General features: G+C 42.0%; 1 protein-coding gene across 1 annotated transcript in view; it reads left to right on the forward strand.

The window, feature by feature from the left end:
* Positions 1 to 1,357: 1,357 nt before the first annotated feature.
* LOC110470105 (uncharacterized) overlaps positions 1,358 to 15,475 on the forward strand; it is a 15,195-nt gene continuing 1,077 nt past the window's right edge. Inside the window, exons 1-5 of the mRNA XM_085582380.1 lie at positions 1,358 to 1,382; positions 4,286 to 4,502; positions 7,213 to 7,340; positions 14,115 to 14,203; positions 15,435 to 15,475. The exon at positions 15,435 to 15,475 is cut by the window's right edge and continues 43 nt beyond it. Coding sequence (XP_085438506.1) covers positions 1,358 to 1,382; positions 4,286 to 4,502; positions 7,213 to 7,340; positions 14,115 to 14,203; positions 15,435 to 15,475 — 500 coding nt within the window. The remainder of the gene's footprint in view (positions 1,383 to 4,285; positions 4,503 to 7,212; positions 7,341 to 14,114; positions 14,204 to 15,434) is intronic.

Raw genomic sequence — 15,475 nt, forward strand, 5'->3', positions numbered from 1 at the left:
TTGGTTGGTTTTGATTTTTTTTTGAACATGTTTTTCTTTCCCCCTTCCTTTCTTATAATGACAACTGTATTTACACCTTGCAAACTTCTCACTCTTTAGTTTTGGTAACAGTATTGCTGATTCATTGATCCATTCATGATCCAGGACTCCTTTCAGTCCTTTCCAGCAATGCTACTGCCTGGCCAATTATTTTATTGTGCTGATACATTTTTTCCTTTCCCCTCTGACCAGCTCTTATCTCACAACAGTCTCCACATTTTCTTTGGTGTGTCCTTTTCAAAACGGGGAGTTAATAACTAGGTCAGCTTCAATAAGAAAAGTGAGTGTGGAGTACTAGTCTGTGCTCAGGAGCCTCCTTGCCCCTTACAGAAAGACTCTCTCACATTTCCTCAATCTTAATCCACTTTTAATGGCCTTATTTATTAGTTGCTAAGCTGTTTTCTTCTAGAGAGCTAGAAAAGATAGCACACATAGTAAGATGCTGGTATTTTATGGTTAGGAACAACATCAGAATGTCTGAATTTGTATCTTGTTCTTTTTGGTGGATTAGGACCACTGAGGAAACTTTTTTAGTGTCGGAATCTGTGGTATTGATGATTCTGAGATTGTAGAAAGTCTCTGTCTTTCAGCCCTGCTGCCAAAGAAGAAACCTGTGCTGGTTTCAAGGTTGTTTATTCTGTTTATCTCTAACATGTTCTGCTGCCCTGCCGCAGCTCTGTCCTGCAGGGCAGCGTGTGGGGCTCTGCCCTCAGTGGGATGTTACAAACATTAAATACCAGAAACTCCCTGGGCTGGATTTACAATAATGTGCCAATATCTGTCATCTACATTGAACAGTGTGTCCCCAACCTAAACCAATAGAAAAATGCCAACACTACAGTGAAACATGGAAGGCATGAAGGAGAAAAAGGACAAGACACACCCAATTTCCTCCATCTTGTTCCCTTTGGACCCCTATCTAGAATCCTAAAATTCTACTTTTGCATCCATGCCACACTTAATTATTACTTATATCAAACACTCAGAGCTTGTAATTCATCCTGTAAGATTGAAAACTCTTTTCCATGGACAGAGATCACAGACAGTGTCTCTGGGGGCTCTGTACAGGGGCATTCCTGACCCCCTGCCAGGGTCCCAGGGCAGCCAGAGGGAAGCCCTGGATTCCCACAATTTAGTACTATCTGTGTTTAAGAAATGAAAACCTGGATGAGATTTCTGGCCCTCAAACAAATTTTCTGAGTGCCCTTTGGTGACTCAGTTGCTTGTCTCTGTTTCAGCTCTGTCTCTGCCAGACTGATGTAATATTCCATGCCTAATGTAGGTGCCAAGGAGCTAAATTAATGAATGCCCGTGGAGCATGCAGATCATTGATGTATGGATCGGTACCCCTGAGGGACACCAGCAGAAAGCTGGTTGGGAACACACCTTGGCTGGCCAGGGTGGAGAGTGAGAAAACTCTCAAAGAAGTAGGCAGGAGGCTGGTAAAAGGAAGCAGGAGAGAGCCTGAAAAAATTAGGGCTGATGTAACAAAAGGCATTCATTACTTGCTACAGAAACTCTAAAGGAATCTGACGTTTGGATGTCCCCTTCAAATTTGGACACTTGGAACACTTTAATCCATCAAATTTGAGTGGAAAGTCTAAAAGTCTAAAGAAAGACCTCCTGAAAAGCATTTGCATAGTGTACACACTAAAAATCTATTGACATATAGATTAATTTAAACCCTGAAATGAAACAAGCATTAAACAAGCCCTGAAAAATGCACACAAACATATTCTGGTGAAAAGCTACATTGTGATCCTTCCTGTAAGAATTACAGCACATATACAATAACTGCCATGAATTCTGCAGGGAATGTGAGAATGTAGTCACCTATTCAGATTGGAGACCATAAAAAAAGAACCTCTAATAACAAGTGGATCCTAACATTTTTTGAAATAACTAAAATAAGAAAGGGACCAGAGGGAGTGAATTGCATAAGGAGTGGAAAATCCTGAACCCATGCTGGCCCAAAAGAAGTATCAGAAAGAAAGAGCTCCTTCAAGTAAAAAACGTCCCAAATTAGACCTTTGTCTGACCAATTCAATAAGAAAGGAACAGGGAATAGGGAAAGTCATTCAAATGTATTCATTAAGCTGGCAGAGAAATGCTTATTAAAGAAACTCTCATCTTGATTCCTTTTTAGGGGAGGAGGAAAAGAAGAAGGAAGGGAAAGATTTTTTTTTTTTGTTATTTAACATTAATGGTTCAGAGGCATTCTTCCTATTATTCCTTCTATTTTGACTTGCTGCATTTGAAAAATATGTTGTCTTTTAAATAGATTTATTCCTTTCAACAGCATCTGACATCTTTTGTCAGAAGTTCCTTCATTTTTCCAGTTTATTCCTTAACATGTATTTGTATAAATGGCTTCCACTGCATTAATTGATGTGTTTGTGTCTGTGCAGAGCAAATGCATTCTTCTCACAGGGATTTTAACAGGCATTTGTTCAAGTGTGTTTTGCTTTTCTGTGTCTATTTCTGCTTGTTTTTCTGGGAGAGAAGGAGACATTGCTAACATGCAGCCAGCATAATGAGTCCCATTAACTCCCAGTTCAGTTTGCTTTTTGACCACCTCTCTTTTAATGACTGTACTTTTCTTGACTGCAAAGTTTGGGGAATAGGAAAACTGTTCGCTCCGCTGGATTTTAATACATGTTTACATCCTTCTTTGCAGAACGGCACCACCTCTCAATTAATGTTACTCTTAGCCTTAAAAAAGCAATTGGTAATAAATAAATGCGAGCATGTGTTGGAAAAGTGTGGTGTGAACCAAAATTTTTACAAAGGCTGCTAAGCAATTTTAGAAGCAGCATTTGTGTTCTAATATTTTAAAGCTTTTTCATTGATCTCCTGTTAAATGAGAAGCAAGAATTAACCTCAATGACAGTGCTAGTAGCTCTGCAGTCTATTTTGGCCTGTTCTTTAAGTAAAAAGAGCAACCTAGATGAGAATTTTGTGCTTCACTGGATATTGAAAGATGAGGCAATAAACTGCTAAACTTGAGTAATCACACACTCCCAGAGGAATGCCTCAAATGGGGTTGGTCAAAAACCTTGAAATTCTAGCCTTCTGCACACTGCCTGGGCTTTAACATTTGATGAGAGTCATTATAGTGGGGGACTGAATACAAGTGTCTTCTGATTACAGACCTTCCATTAAAAGTTCCCACCAGTGTGCCTTTCCATAGAGAAGCGTCAATGGGATTAAAATCTCAATTCACCCCAGTCAATTCTCCAGTAACACGATTTCATTAGAGGCAGGCAGGGAGGAAAATGGACTAGAAAGCACTGAAACAGCTGGTGTATAAATTATAAAGTGTACTTTCTACTAAGTGAACACACCTTCCGCTCAGCCACATTACTAATTAATGTGTAGGGTAGCCGATTTTATGTAAATTGTATTCTTCCTCTCTCCTGTGCTTTGGTTAACAACAGGTTCTTCTAAATCTTGGAAAAAGAAAGATTATGCAAAGCTATCATCATATGAAAATAACGTATTAACATACTGCCTGTGAACTGTATCCAATCAGTTCCTTTTCACTGGCGTGTGTACAAAACAATTAAAATCAAATTTATATTGCACTTCTTTAATATATTCTGGCATTAATATAATCAACGAACAAGTGTTTAAAAGTCTTACAGGCCTATTCTGCTTTAAAATGATATGTTTGTTCTCAGGGTTAGTGGATATTTTCAGCTTCTCTGAAAGGGCACTAAAATGAAAAGTTCTCGGCGTACGAATGCAACTCTGGCAGATTCATGTGGAGCCTGTCTCCTTCCAGAATTTCAGCCTCTCTCAGTCTGTTGTATTCATTTCTTTTAGCTGGTGTCTTCACTCCTGGACTTTTCCAGCTGTTCCCCATGTTACCTGCAACATATTGGTTTATAATTATTGGGTGTTGCTGAATAACAGCTCATAAAGTTTATGAGAGCCCTGAATTGTCTGGATGACCTGCAGGCTGGTTGTGCTACCAGCTGTTCCGGTGTCAGGCAGACACACACACCCAGGAGCTGTCTGCGTGCCTGCCAAGGCCCAGGGTTTCACCTGGAGCCTGAAGGATGGCTCACATGCCACCAGCATATCCTTATTTTCCATGTTTCATGCTCTGAGGCTACGTTTTCCCTGTTTGTTTTCCTAGCTCCCTTTGGTGTACTCTCATGTGACATGTGGCAGGAAGAACTGAGATATTCTGTCACTGCTCTCAGTGCTAGAAGATCTCAGAGACAAAAAAAACTGGTGTGAGTAAAATACTTTTGTCATTCACAGGGGTGGAAAGTCTACCAAGTTATTTATTCTGTCCTTAACAATATCTGCATCTCCCCAGGAACAGAGCCTTGTCGAGCCCCTCCGCCAACAGGCAAGCCACACTTCATCAGGCAGTTTTTCTCAGGGATTCTGAGAAAATTCTCAGGGATTCTGAGAAGATTCAAACAGAACTTTCTTAACACCTCTAGCTGCAGGTAAGCCCGTTTCTTGTCCTACGCGCTGAGGATAAAGAAGAGATTACTCTCTTCTTTGAATTTGCCTTTTACTTATTTTGAGAACCTATCCTCCCTCATACACATATACAGAGACTAATGCTAGTGCCCAGCCAAGATGATTCTTGAAACCATGATCATGAAGCTGGAAATGATTGGTTTTCCCCTCCCCTGGCAGTGCTGAACCTGCCTACAAAGACACATCCCTCTGAGGAGACCAAAAGAGAATGTATTTCCTAGGAGAAATAAATGAGTGAGATCCTCATACCGCTTCTGAGCCTTTTTCTAAAGGAAAACTACTTCTTGTGGCAAGAGACAAACTAAGCTGAGAACATAAGCTGACTTCAATTTGGACCAGAGGATAGTAATAAACCATGGAGGAAAGGTCAGCATCTTTCCATTAAGCAGTCCCATGTCATCCTTATTTATGATTTCCTAACAATGAATTTAGCCAGATAAAAAATGCGATTGGCATAATTCCACTTTGAAATTGCAGATTTGAATTCTTGAAAGTATAAATGGTTGTGCATTTACATTATCAAAAATGGCGTTAGACTCGAACTGCTTATTTTTCTCTTCAGCTCCTTTCACCAAAGCTATGAAATGAAGGTGGGTGAGGAATGCAGAGGAGAGGGAAAAAATACTAGGATTCATTGCCAAGTACTTTCTTTTCGCCCCTCATTTCCTACCAGCTGATTTGGAGTGGCACCAGGCTGAGCAGATGACTGACAGCATACCTCACACTAACACTTGGGCAGACCTACTGCAGCATTTTCCTCCTTGATGGTGTCGATGGCATAAATGGCAGCAGCCTTGAGGCAGAGGACAGCATCACCTGCAGCTCTTTGTAGGGACAGGATAGGAGTGGAGGAGGTGCACATTCCACCTCTGGTCACAGTGGTGGAAGCCCAGGAAGCATCAGTGAGAACTGAACGTAGCCAAGAAGTTTGCTCTGCAGAGGCACAGATTACAGTCCTTATCTTCCCTGACTGCCCAGCACTCGAGGTAAATGTTGTCTCTCTCATTTCCTCAGGTTGTAAGTCACTGTCAGATCCTTCCCACCGGCTGAGGGACAGTTTAGTGGCACTCTCCAAGCCTGCCAGGACTTGTGGCACTATTACTCACTAAAGGAAAGAGGAGAGACACAGAGCTCTGGTACCTGGGTTTGCTTTCCCACTCACAGCACCAGAAAAAGATGCTCTGTCGCTCTTTCAGAAACACTTTGCTGATCAACTATGCCAAATAAGGTGAACAAATAAATCTCAGGAGCCTCTGAAGGTGATCCTCCATAAATTGCTTAACAAGACTTAACAATGGCTTGTTTGGCTGTTTGCTGGTTTGCTCTTTTTGGAAGGAACAAATGCATGGAAAGATAAGTTTTTACTGTTTTCTAGACAGCTCAAAATAAAGACAGAACAGAAAAAAGGAAAGAAGCTTCTCTTTCTTTGGGTGGTGTTATCAGGAAGGTTGAAATCTGATGAGTAGGTTCCTCAGTGATTTGGGGGTTGCACATCTACAGTCAGAGAGATTCTCACATTCCTGCAGTTTTTAAATGGGCTCTTTTCTATGCTGCTGTATTGTTTGTACCAGTGTTTGCTATATTCATGGGAAATTATCCTATTTGTCTTCAGTAGATACTGCACAAGACTCAAAATGAGAAACACATCCATAAACTTTGTTAGGGTTCAATATGTATTTTTTTTTGTGATAAGGAAAATGAAAAAGATAGTTGTAGTTGCATTTTAATTACATTTATTGGATATACACATTGTCTAAGACCTAGAATATCTCTAGCATGATGGAAGACAGCAAAAGAATGGGATTAGAGCAGACGAAGAAGAGATCTCAGGCCTAAATAGTGATACAGAGAGGATAACCAATCTGAAATGGTTAAAATTGACTAGCTTTAGGGGATGTTTAGTTTCTTAGCACAAATTGCACAAATTTAATTTCTGTATGCATTCCCATAATTATTTTTGTTTCGAAGTAACTGTGAAATTGAGTCTTTTCTTCTACTGATATCGGGTCACTTCTGAAAACAAAGTGTATCTCAGAGAACAGCAATATTATTATTATTCAAAGGCTGCATGCTTGGGCAATTATGCAAACATTGTCCTACTGTCAGTCAGTAAAAATCTTTCCAAAAATACCTGGAACCCTTGAATTAATTAAACTTCTCATCACCTCCTTTGAATGCCGCCATGCAAGGGGTTCACCTCCTCCCCAAACCCACTCCAAAATTCTCCACCCCCAGGTCATTTTATCATGCAGTTGTCCAGCTGAATGTTGTTCTGCAGTGAACACTTTTGCTCCTCTAATCACGGAGTACAAACTTATATACGTACAGCTCTGCAAACTCTGTATGCTCTTTTAGCAAAAGTCATCTTGGTGACTCACACGTTGTGAAAAGTGTGAAATCTACTGAAAGCACATTGCTTCCCTGAAGGAAATAAGCACAGTTTTTGTGGCCTAACCTCAGAGACAGCAGAGGCTGATGTCCCCTTTCCATCATGGCTGGAAGTTTAGTAGCACAGTTCTTATGAAAAGAGCTGAAGAAAAAAAAGACCTGGTGGGAAAAAACCCCAAAAACAACATACCAAGTTTAGTGATATGGACTGTAACAAGATTTTATTTTTTTTACTCCCTAAGTACTCTTAATGGGAATAAATGGTTTATGTTTTTGGATCTGTAGATATTACTGCAGAAATATCCCGCTGGGAAAAGGCTGCATAAGTTCTGGCCACCATGTAAATCTCACACTGAAGACTCACTTGGGAAGAAGAAAAGACAAAAATTGTTGTGCTGGCTCTTTAAGTGAAGGTAAGTGTTGTCCTACATAAACAGTAATGAGAGCAAAGCTAAATGGTGCCCAAATTTTGTTTCAGGGGCAAACCAGTGTTATGTCAGCCAAAGACTTCATGATTTTTATGAAGGTGGAGAGCTTTTCTCCCTTTGTCTATTCTTACTCCTTGGTAAACAGGCGTGTATAAAGACAGACCTATATAAAAAGGATGGCATTCACATCCTGTGTTTTGTGCCTCCCCCCACCTGGCTACACCCTGTGTGTGTAGTACTCAAAAGGGCAAGTGTGTCCCACAGGGAGGAGGAATATTCAGCGTTCCACAAATGGCTTTGAACCAGCTGCACATCACAAAACCACCCTGCAGAGCCCCTGGGCCTGGGTACTCTTGCTGGGACAAGTTCATCCATGACTGTATGGGGAGCTGCTTAATTGAGGCTCATTATTCCATTTCCTACTGACACCGCGCACCCCGCGAGGCGCCGCTCAGGCAAGCACCAGGGGCAGGGGGTGGAACAGCTGCTGCTGCTGGCATGGAAGCAGGAGAGGATGAGGGATAACAGTGCCCTCACCCAGCCCTGCTGCCTCCGTGGTTGGTGCTGCCTGTGAGGAGGAGCAAGCTGCTAATCTGACCCACTCAGACAGGGGCATGCACCTGCCTTGGCCACCACGGGGCCTTTGGCCACAGAGGATGGTGCACTCCTGACAAACTGCCCCCAGCAGGTGTTTCCACCACCCCTTTGGCATGTCTAGCTATCTGTATGTTTTTGTTCTTTTTTATGAAGGTTCATGCTTGGAAGAACCTCAGCTAAATCTCCCAAAGAGGAGAACTTCTCTATTTTAACACATAATGTGAGCCATTTATTTTTTCTTATTCAGGATGCCATCTATATTTTCTTATTCTTTCCAAGGTCAGACAAGCATCCTTCCAAAGCCTCTGATTCTGTTTCTTCAAGCACACAAGCTCACAGGTAGACACAGACTTCCTGTTCATTCCTGGTCCTGTGGATGTCCTGAATCCCTGCTGAGACCCTTGTTCCTATTTCTTTGCAGACATTCTTCCAGTTCTCTGCTGATGTAGTATCCTCAGCTTTCATTATTAAAGACCCATTATGGGCTTTGGCTCCTACAGGTAAATATGCAGTATCATCCACTTTATGTCAACTTTTCCTGAGTACCACAAAAGCTGCTAAAGGAATTAATCACCTTTTGATTTCCATGGGACAGTGGAAAACCTGTGAGAGAGAACTTAGGCAATGATATCTGTTATTATCACCCTTCTGAAACTCACCACTGCTGAGTGAAAATGAGCTTTGTGAAGGTAATCAATCACTGGCCACCACATGGGTTCCCTCAGTATAACATTAAGGGTAAAACTCATCACTTTGAACAGCATCAACGCAGCCTTGTGTAACACCAATTCTCACTCACCCACTTCTGTAGAGGAGATGAAAGAGGGATCTGTTTACTCAAGATGCTCTGGCTTTGCATTTCACCACTCCCAGTGCAAGTAATGACTTGCTGGGCAGCCATTGGCCCGGCCAGGCAAGGGCTTCCTGTGCTGCAAGGTGGCATGGGGCCATGGTAGCTCTGCACATTGACTGAGAAGTCAGATAAATTATAACTGCCAGCATCAAAGCTGTAAAAATGATAAAAATGAATACCACGGTATTACGGAGAGTGCCTTCCTTTGTAGCTGCTGTTAGGTAGTACGCAGTCAATTCATAGAATAAGAAATTATTTCAGAACATCTTGCATTATACCAGTATACTCCCCAAAAAAAACCCTACATAAGTCCCCCCAGAGAATGTTTTAGGTGAGGGATAAACTCAGAGAGATGGTGGTGTCCATTGTGTTAGATTCTGCACATTAAACATTTGGCAACCCAGAGATGAAAGGTGTGAAAGGACCATGTTTGTGGGCAGGGGAGGTTTCTTGTTTGGCAGCACCTGAGAGCAGAGCTGATTCGGTTTAAGGCATTTCAGTCTGGGTTTGTCTTCTCTGCTTGTGTGTATGTAAAGATGCCCAGGTTATTTCCATGGCACAGGCTTTGCAGGCATGCAGTTGCTGCATCCTGTCACTGGAGACTCAGAAGCAGTGGCAGGTCATCACAGAGAGAATTAGCTCATGTATTTTGACAGGTGAAGTTAAATAAAATGAAATAATTTGACAGGAAGTGAAGCAAAAATTCAACAAAGGAATAGACTTGCATGAATAACAGGTTACCAGATGGGGGGGAAAATGAGGATGGGAAATGTATATACGAATAAATAAATAGAGATATTTTCATAAATCTGTTTCAACCTCAGGAGTTTGACTAGCTCAGAATTCCCTGTCTGTTGGCCTGTTTGGGTAAGGCAGTGCTGCTATCACAGTAAGTGCTTTCACTTCCTCATACACAGTAAAGGGAATGCAAGAACTCATGCCAAAATCTCTTTCAAAACTGAGTGTGAAGTAGCAAAATAAGAAAGTCCACTTGAATCTGGAGAGAGTCTAAAACAGGAGCTCTAGGAATTCCAAGCTGCTCTATTAGTCTCATTTCAGGCCCATGGGCTGCACAGGTTTGTGGCCAAGTAACTGTTGATTGTGACTGCTATTCCCACAGGGAAGGAAGAGAAATGCTATACGGGGCATAAAAGCAACAATGGATTTCTGGCAAAATAGTCTTTTCCAGTGTGAGCACAGGCAGCTTTCTGCTCTAAGGAAACAAGGACAACTTTGCAACTAGTATTATCAAGTGGCTAGGACTGTCTTCATAGTGTGATGCTGGTAAAAAACAGAGACAAGCAAGGGAGAAAATGTATCCAAAATTGCAGCAAAGAAATGCATTAGGAGAGGGAAAAAATGATAAACTACACAGGTGGCATGGGAAGCAACAGTGGTGTTTTCTCAATAAAGATGCTGAGGACATCAAATGGGAAAAGGCAGCACAGCTGTGACAGGTCACAGCAGCGAGGGCCAGCCTGTTTCTGAGGACCACTGCAGTAATCCTCAGAAAGAGCCACGGATGTGTGGCACTACCCAGCCCCATCAGGCTGGAGCAGCCTGCAAGCCTCCAGCCAAACATGCTGCCTTTTAGTGCTACACGTCCCCTGGCTGCACACAGCAGGCAAGGGCCATCTGTGAGGGAACAGGGTCCCCTCCTGTGCCTGGCACAGGGCTGGCACAGAGTCAGCTCCAGGGCCACAGGAGATGTGGCTGTGGTAGCCTGGTACCCAGAGCCCTGGAGAAGCACGGTGCCTCTGTCATGGCACTGAGACATCCAGGATGAGGGCAAGGGCACTGAGGAGATCGTGGGACAATGAAAAGACAGTTTAATGTTGCATGTGTTTAGACAGGTAAAGTGACATTTCCCCCCTCTCTCAGCCCCTGAATTAACAGGCTAGCCCAGAGGTACGAGGCTTTGAGGGGAGGAATATCAGAAAATGGGCAAAGATTTCCAACAGAGGCTCTTACCCAGTGTGGTTTTCCAGCTCTTTATTCTATCATGTCCAGGGGAAAGAGTGGGGCAAAGAGGGCAAACAGGAAGGGTTAGGGGTTTATCTAGGCTCTGGACAGGGAGGGCTTCTTGGCTCTCCACCAACCCTGTCAGGGCAGGAAGGAGGGGTCCAGGGTTATCTGATCAGAGTCACGGGGGTCCCGGGGAATGGGGAAAGGCATAGACTGAGTGCACTGTAACAGTAGAACTGTGGTTTGGAGGCCTGAGCAGAGACTTATAATATTCATAGGTTTGTTGTCTTTAAAAGACTGTTTCTTTTAATCTGTTTTGTTCTAAAAATATTGTGTGTTTAAGCACTTTGTTGTTATTCCTGCTGTTCAGACTTTGTTATGGGTATATAGGAAAAATCTGCTAGTTATCTACTTGGCTTGGATGAATTGTTATCTGATGCTAACATGAAATGTAGGCAGAGTCCTGCAGGAGTCATCCTTTGCTCTAAGTGTGCAGTCTTATTAATCACTTTAAAATGTTTCATGGCTCTTAGAGTTGTCAAGATCTCTCTCAATTCTGTACCAAGTGTGAAGCAAAAAGGTAAGAAGGTGCACTTGATTTTAGAGACTCTAAAATAAGAGCTCTAGGAATGGCAAGCTGCTCCATCACTCTCATTTCAGGCCCATGGACTCCACAGATTGTGACCAAGAAACTGCCAAAACCCAACAGTTGGCTACATTTTTACCTGTGTGTGCTATCAAATTTCAGCTATTGCTGGCTAGATTGTGTAGGAATGCAGAGATGGGAAAGGGGGTAATTTTTGTCAGCCAGGGTAAACTAACAGCAGACAGGGTTTTAAAAATAACATCACCATGGAATTTGCCTGACACAAACCTCACCCTGATGCAGAAACATTACATAGCTTTGGGGAAATAAATAACCAACTGCCCTGAAACCTGTTCAACATGAAAGGACTTTGCTGTTCTTTCCTGCACATTTCTAGAAAAAGGACAATTACAGGATAGATATTCTTGACAATTACAAAAATAATCACTTTCAGGATCTGTTGTCACAGCTTGATTCAGCTGTGAGGGAAATACCCTTAGTATTATTTCTGTGTTCAAGTGCTTGAGACATTTATCAGAGATACTGATGTGGAATGCTTATGAGTAAGGTGGAAGATCCTACTTAGCCTCAAATTTCAGGCCAATGGTTTTTGCAAACTTATTGAAATCCAGCCAGGCCAGGCCTTGTTCCTGACAAGGATCTAACCAGCTATTACCTCTAATCATGGATTGGTAACCTAGAAAAGTAAAAAGTATAGGAACTTCAGATTTAACCTGACTTCTGTTCTGTCATTTAAGGATCATTTTGCATTGTGTCCACGCATTTGAGCAGAAAATGAATGGTTAACTTTGCAGCCACTCTTGTAAATAGACTTTTTTTTTTTCACTATTATAAATCTTGCAGAGAAATGAAAAGCAAGAAAATAAAGATGTATTAGGTCCACATGTTCAGGTATTCTAGGTGGGCTTCTGCTGTGTGGGAGCCATAGAAACACACAGACTTTTCCTCATCACCAGCAGAGCTATTCAGCCGGAAGCAAGGCTGATTTCAAACCAGTTTTTGCCTAACACTGCTGGTACCTCCAGCTGAGATCTGCTGGAGGGTGCTGGCTTAATTATAAAGTATCTCCCCTACAGCTGCAGAACACTAATCCTGATTCACCAGAATCCAGTGCCTTTGTTTGATTATAGGAACTAACTTTTGAGAGTTTTGGAGTCAATCTAGCCCTGACCTAAGCCATACAATGGGTACAGAGCAGTCAGGGCACACATTGCATGCTCTCAAGGTGCCTAGCCAGGACACCCACTCTTTGTGACATACTCTACAAGCCTGTCAGCCAGGGTAACAGTGACCTCAGTGTAGCTCTACGGTGCTATTTCAGCAGGACATAAGGTCTTATCATGTACATTTTGTCAATCAGGATTGGATTTTTCTTCCAAGGGAAGAACATTGTGTGGCAACAGTCTCTTGGGACAATCCTCCCCAGAGAATCATGGCAACACAGATGCACTTTTGTGCCTCGATGCATCAGTCAGCTCCTTTTCTGGGACTGAAACTTCGAAATCAGTGGCTCCTGGGAAGGCTGGAGTGGGCCCCAGGGGAAGGGTGGAAAGCAGGCTGTACTCTGTGTTAGCCAGGACCCAGCTGCTCCTTCCTCAGCAGCGAAATAGCGCCCATCCCTCACTCAGCCAGTACCTGCAGGCATTCCAGGTTTGTAAGAATTTTAACGTCTCTGGCCCTGAAAGTGTATTTCAACATTTGGGAAAGACTTAAGGCTAAATTAGACAGCACAGTGAAAGGATTTAGTTTTTCCAGAAATTCCTGTGACTTCTGTAACATTTCTACCTTTATTCCTTAGACAAAAATAGCTTTTTTTTTTAAGTTGAGGAACTTCTTGAGGGTTGAATGTGACTGAAAAAAGAACATCCTTTTTTTCCAGAAGTTTTTCAGGATTCTTTCCTTGGTCTGTACAGTAAGTGTTTAAAAAAATAATTGAAATACATATTTTGTTAAATGTGCTATAGATTTGTCACAAGTCTAATTAAAATCTGAAGCCACTGCTTTTATATTATTTATAACACTTCTTAGAACACAGTATCATAAATTAAACAGATCTGATCTTAAAGCTTTACAGGTCAAGCCCAGGGCAAAGGGGCCCTGATTTATTTGGAAATTTTGAATGAAAACAGAGGATAGGTATTTATTATTTTAAAAAATAATTCCAACTCTCCAATAATCTTAGGCACTGAGGCCATTATAAAAGAGAGTGAATTTTGGTATGCAAGTAGCAGATAGTGTTTTGCAAAACTACTCTGGTGTTATATTAAAAACTTAAAATCTGTTCACCAGAATTGCTGTCTCCCCCCAGCTCACATTATAATTTTCAAACTTACGAAAGCTGCAAGAAACTTCAACCCAAGGTAGGAGAACCCTCTTTTGGAAACCTAAGGCTCGGCTTGTATTTTTGTTAAAACCTTTTCACAGCACCCTGTATTATAAAGTGTTTTTAAGTTTGTCTAGTACAACCACGAGGTTGATAGCTTCTCTCCACTCATCTGCATTTAGGGATGACTGTGGTTTTAATGAAACAGAATATTGCAAATACTAATGGATCTTAAATTGCTTATTCTTACCAAGAGGTACTCCAAATAGCACATTTGCCTCAAGTATGTGATATAAAGTGATGAGTTAATTCATGTACTTGTGTCAATTGCTTCAAGATACTGAGAATTAGCTGCATTAGTGATATGCTGCTTTTTTTTTTTTTTTTTCCTCCTTGTGCTTTACATATGAACAGCAAAGTGCATAGGAATGGAGCTCAATTTAAGCTGTGCTATGCAAAGAGGGGAGAAATCTGGTGATGGGCCTACAAATGTCATTGACAAGGTGAGTAAATTCTTTCTTTTTGCATTTTCTTCTTATTCCTTGTACTTAGGCTTGACATAGTTAGGATTTTTGAAGTAGTCTGTGGCAGGGAAATTTCTGATTGCAGTGAATTAGCCAAGAAGAGTTTGTCTTCAGGAAAGCCACATGAAATGGAGCTTGAAAATCCCTCCTAGTGACGTGCACTAAAGGACAGCTCAAATCACTCCAAGAACCTCTTCTCCACCTGGACTCCCAAACCCACCAGCATCATGTCTTGCAAAAGCAAGGAACATGTGGGGGCCAATGCACATCCCAGACATATCAAACTTCCCTGGAGATCAAGGGCCAGAGCACAGTGCTATTCCCCAGCCTCAGGGTTCCTCTGAAGTAGAACAGAGCAACAGGTGGTGGCTGTTAATGTGCTGAATGTGGCTTCCCTCTGTGTCCAGCCATGGAAAACAAAGCCAGCGAGCGGATCCATGCCAAACACTTTGCAAGCATGGAGCTTACACAATTGGGCTCCACCCACATGCCTCACATGGGAATTTTCTCCCTCACCAGCTGGGTTAAGATCACAAGATGGGAAAAAGGAGAAGGGGCAAAAAAAAAAAAAGAAAAAAGAGCTGGAATTGTTTTCTTTCCATTGTGGCTCCTGACCTGAAAGTTCCTTTGCAGCAGAATAATAGAATAAAGATGAGAGTGAACACTGCTGATGGCTCAAAATCTGGCACCAAAGTTTATTTTTCCTGAGCAGTCTGAGTCTGAACAGTCTTGTCAGACAATGTCAACAGAGGTGAAAAAAAATGATGAAAATCATTGAATCTAGTTTGGCTCAAAAATGAATAAATGCACCAGACAGGGTAAGTATATGGCCATTAAAAATGGCATAACCCTGACTGAAAACTGAACACCCTCATATGTATTTTGTACTCTCAAAGGCTTATCTTGCCAGCTGTACTTTTGAATGAGCTAAGTGTCTCCTCGTATGAAATGAATGCGAGTAGGCACACATAAGCTTTCTCATCAGTGTCCATACTCATAGCCGGGTATGGATTGAAGTCTCTCAACTCAGCTTGTTATAGCTATCATGATGCAGAGCCTGAAAATGCCTCTTCTCCAAGTGCAGACAAACGTGAACTGACAAGCACTGTATTTTGCCCTTAAGGCTCCTGTCCATGGTGATGCATCGTCAGTTATTCTCTGTAAAAATCTCTGCCCCCCCCACCCCACATGTGCTTGTCTCTTCCCCTAGTGCTCGTCTAATTTGGAAGCAGGTGGAGTTCCTGGGAAACA

Source organism: Lonchura striata, chromosome 5 (genome assembly GCF_050655825.1).
Source record: "Lonchura striata isolate lonStrDom1 chromosome 5, ASM5065582v1, whole genome shotgun sequence".
Taxonomy (NCBI): domain Eukaryota; kingdom Metazoa; phylum Chordata; class Aves; order Passeriformes; family Estrildidae; genus Lonchura; species Lonchura striata.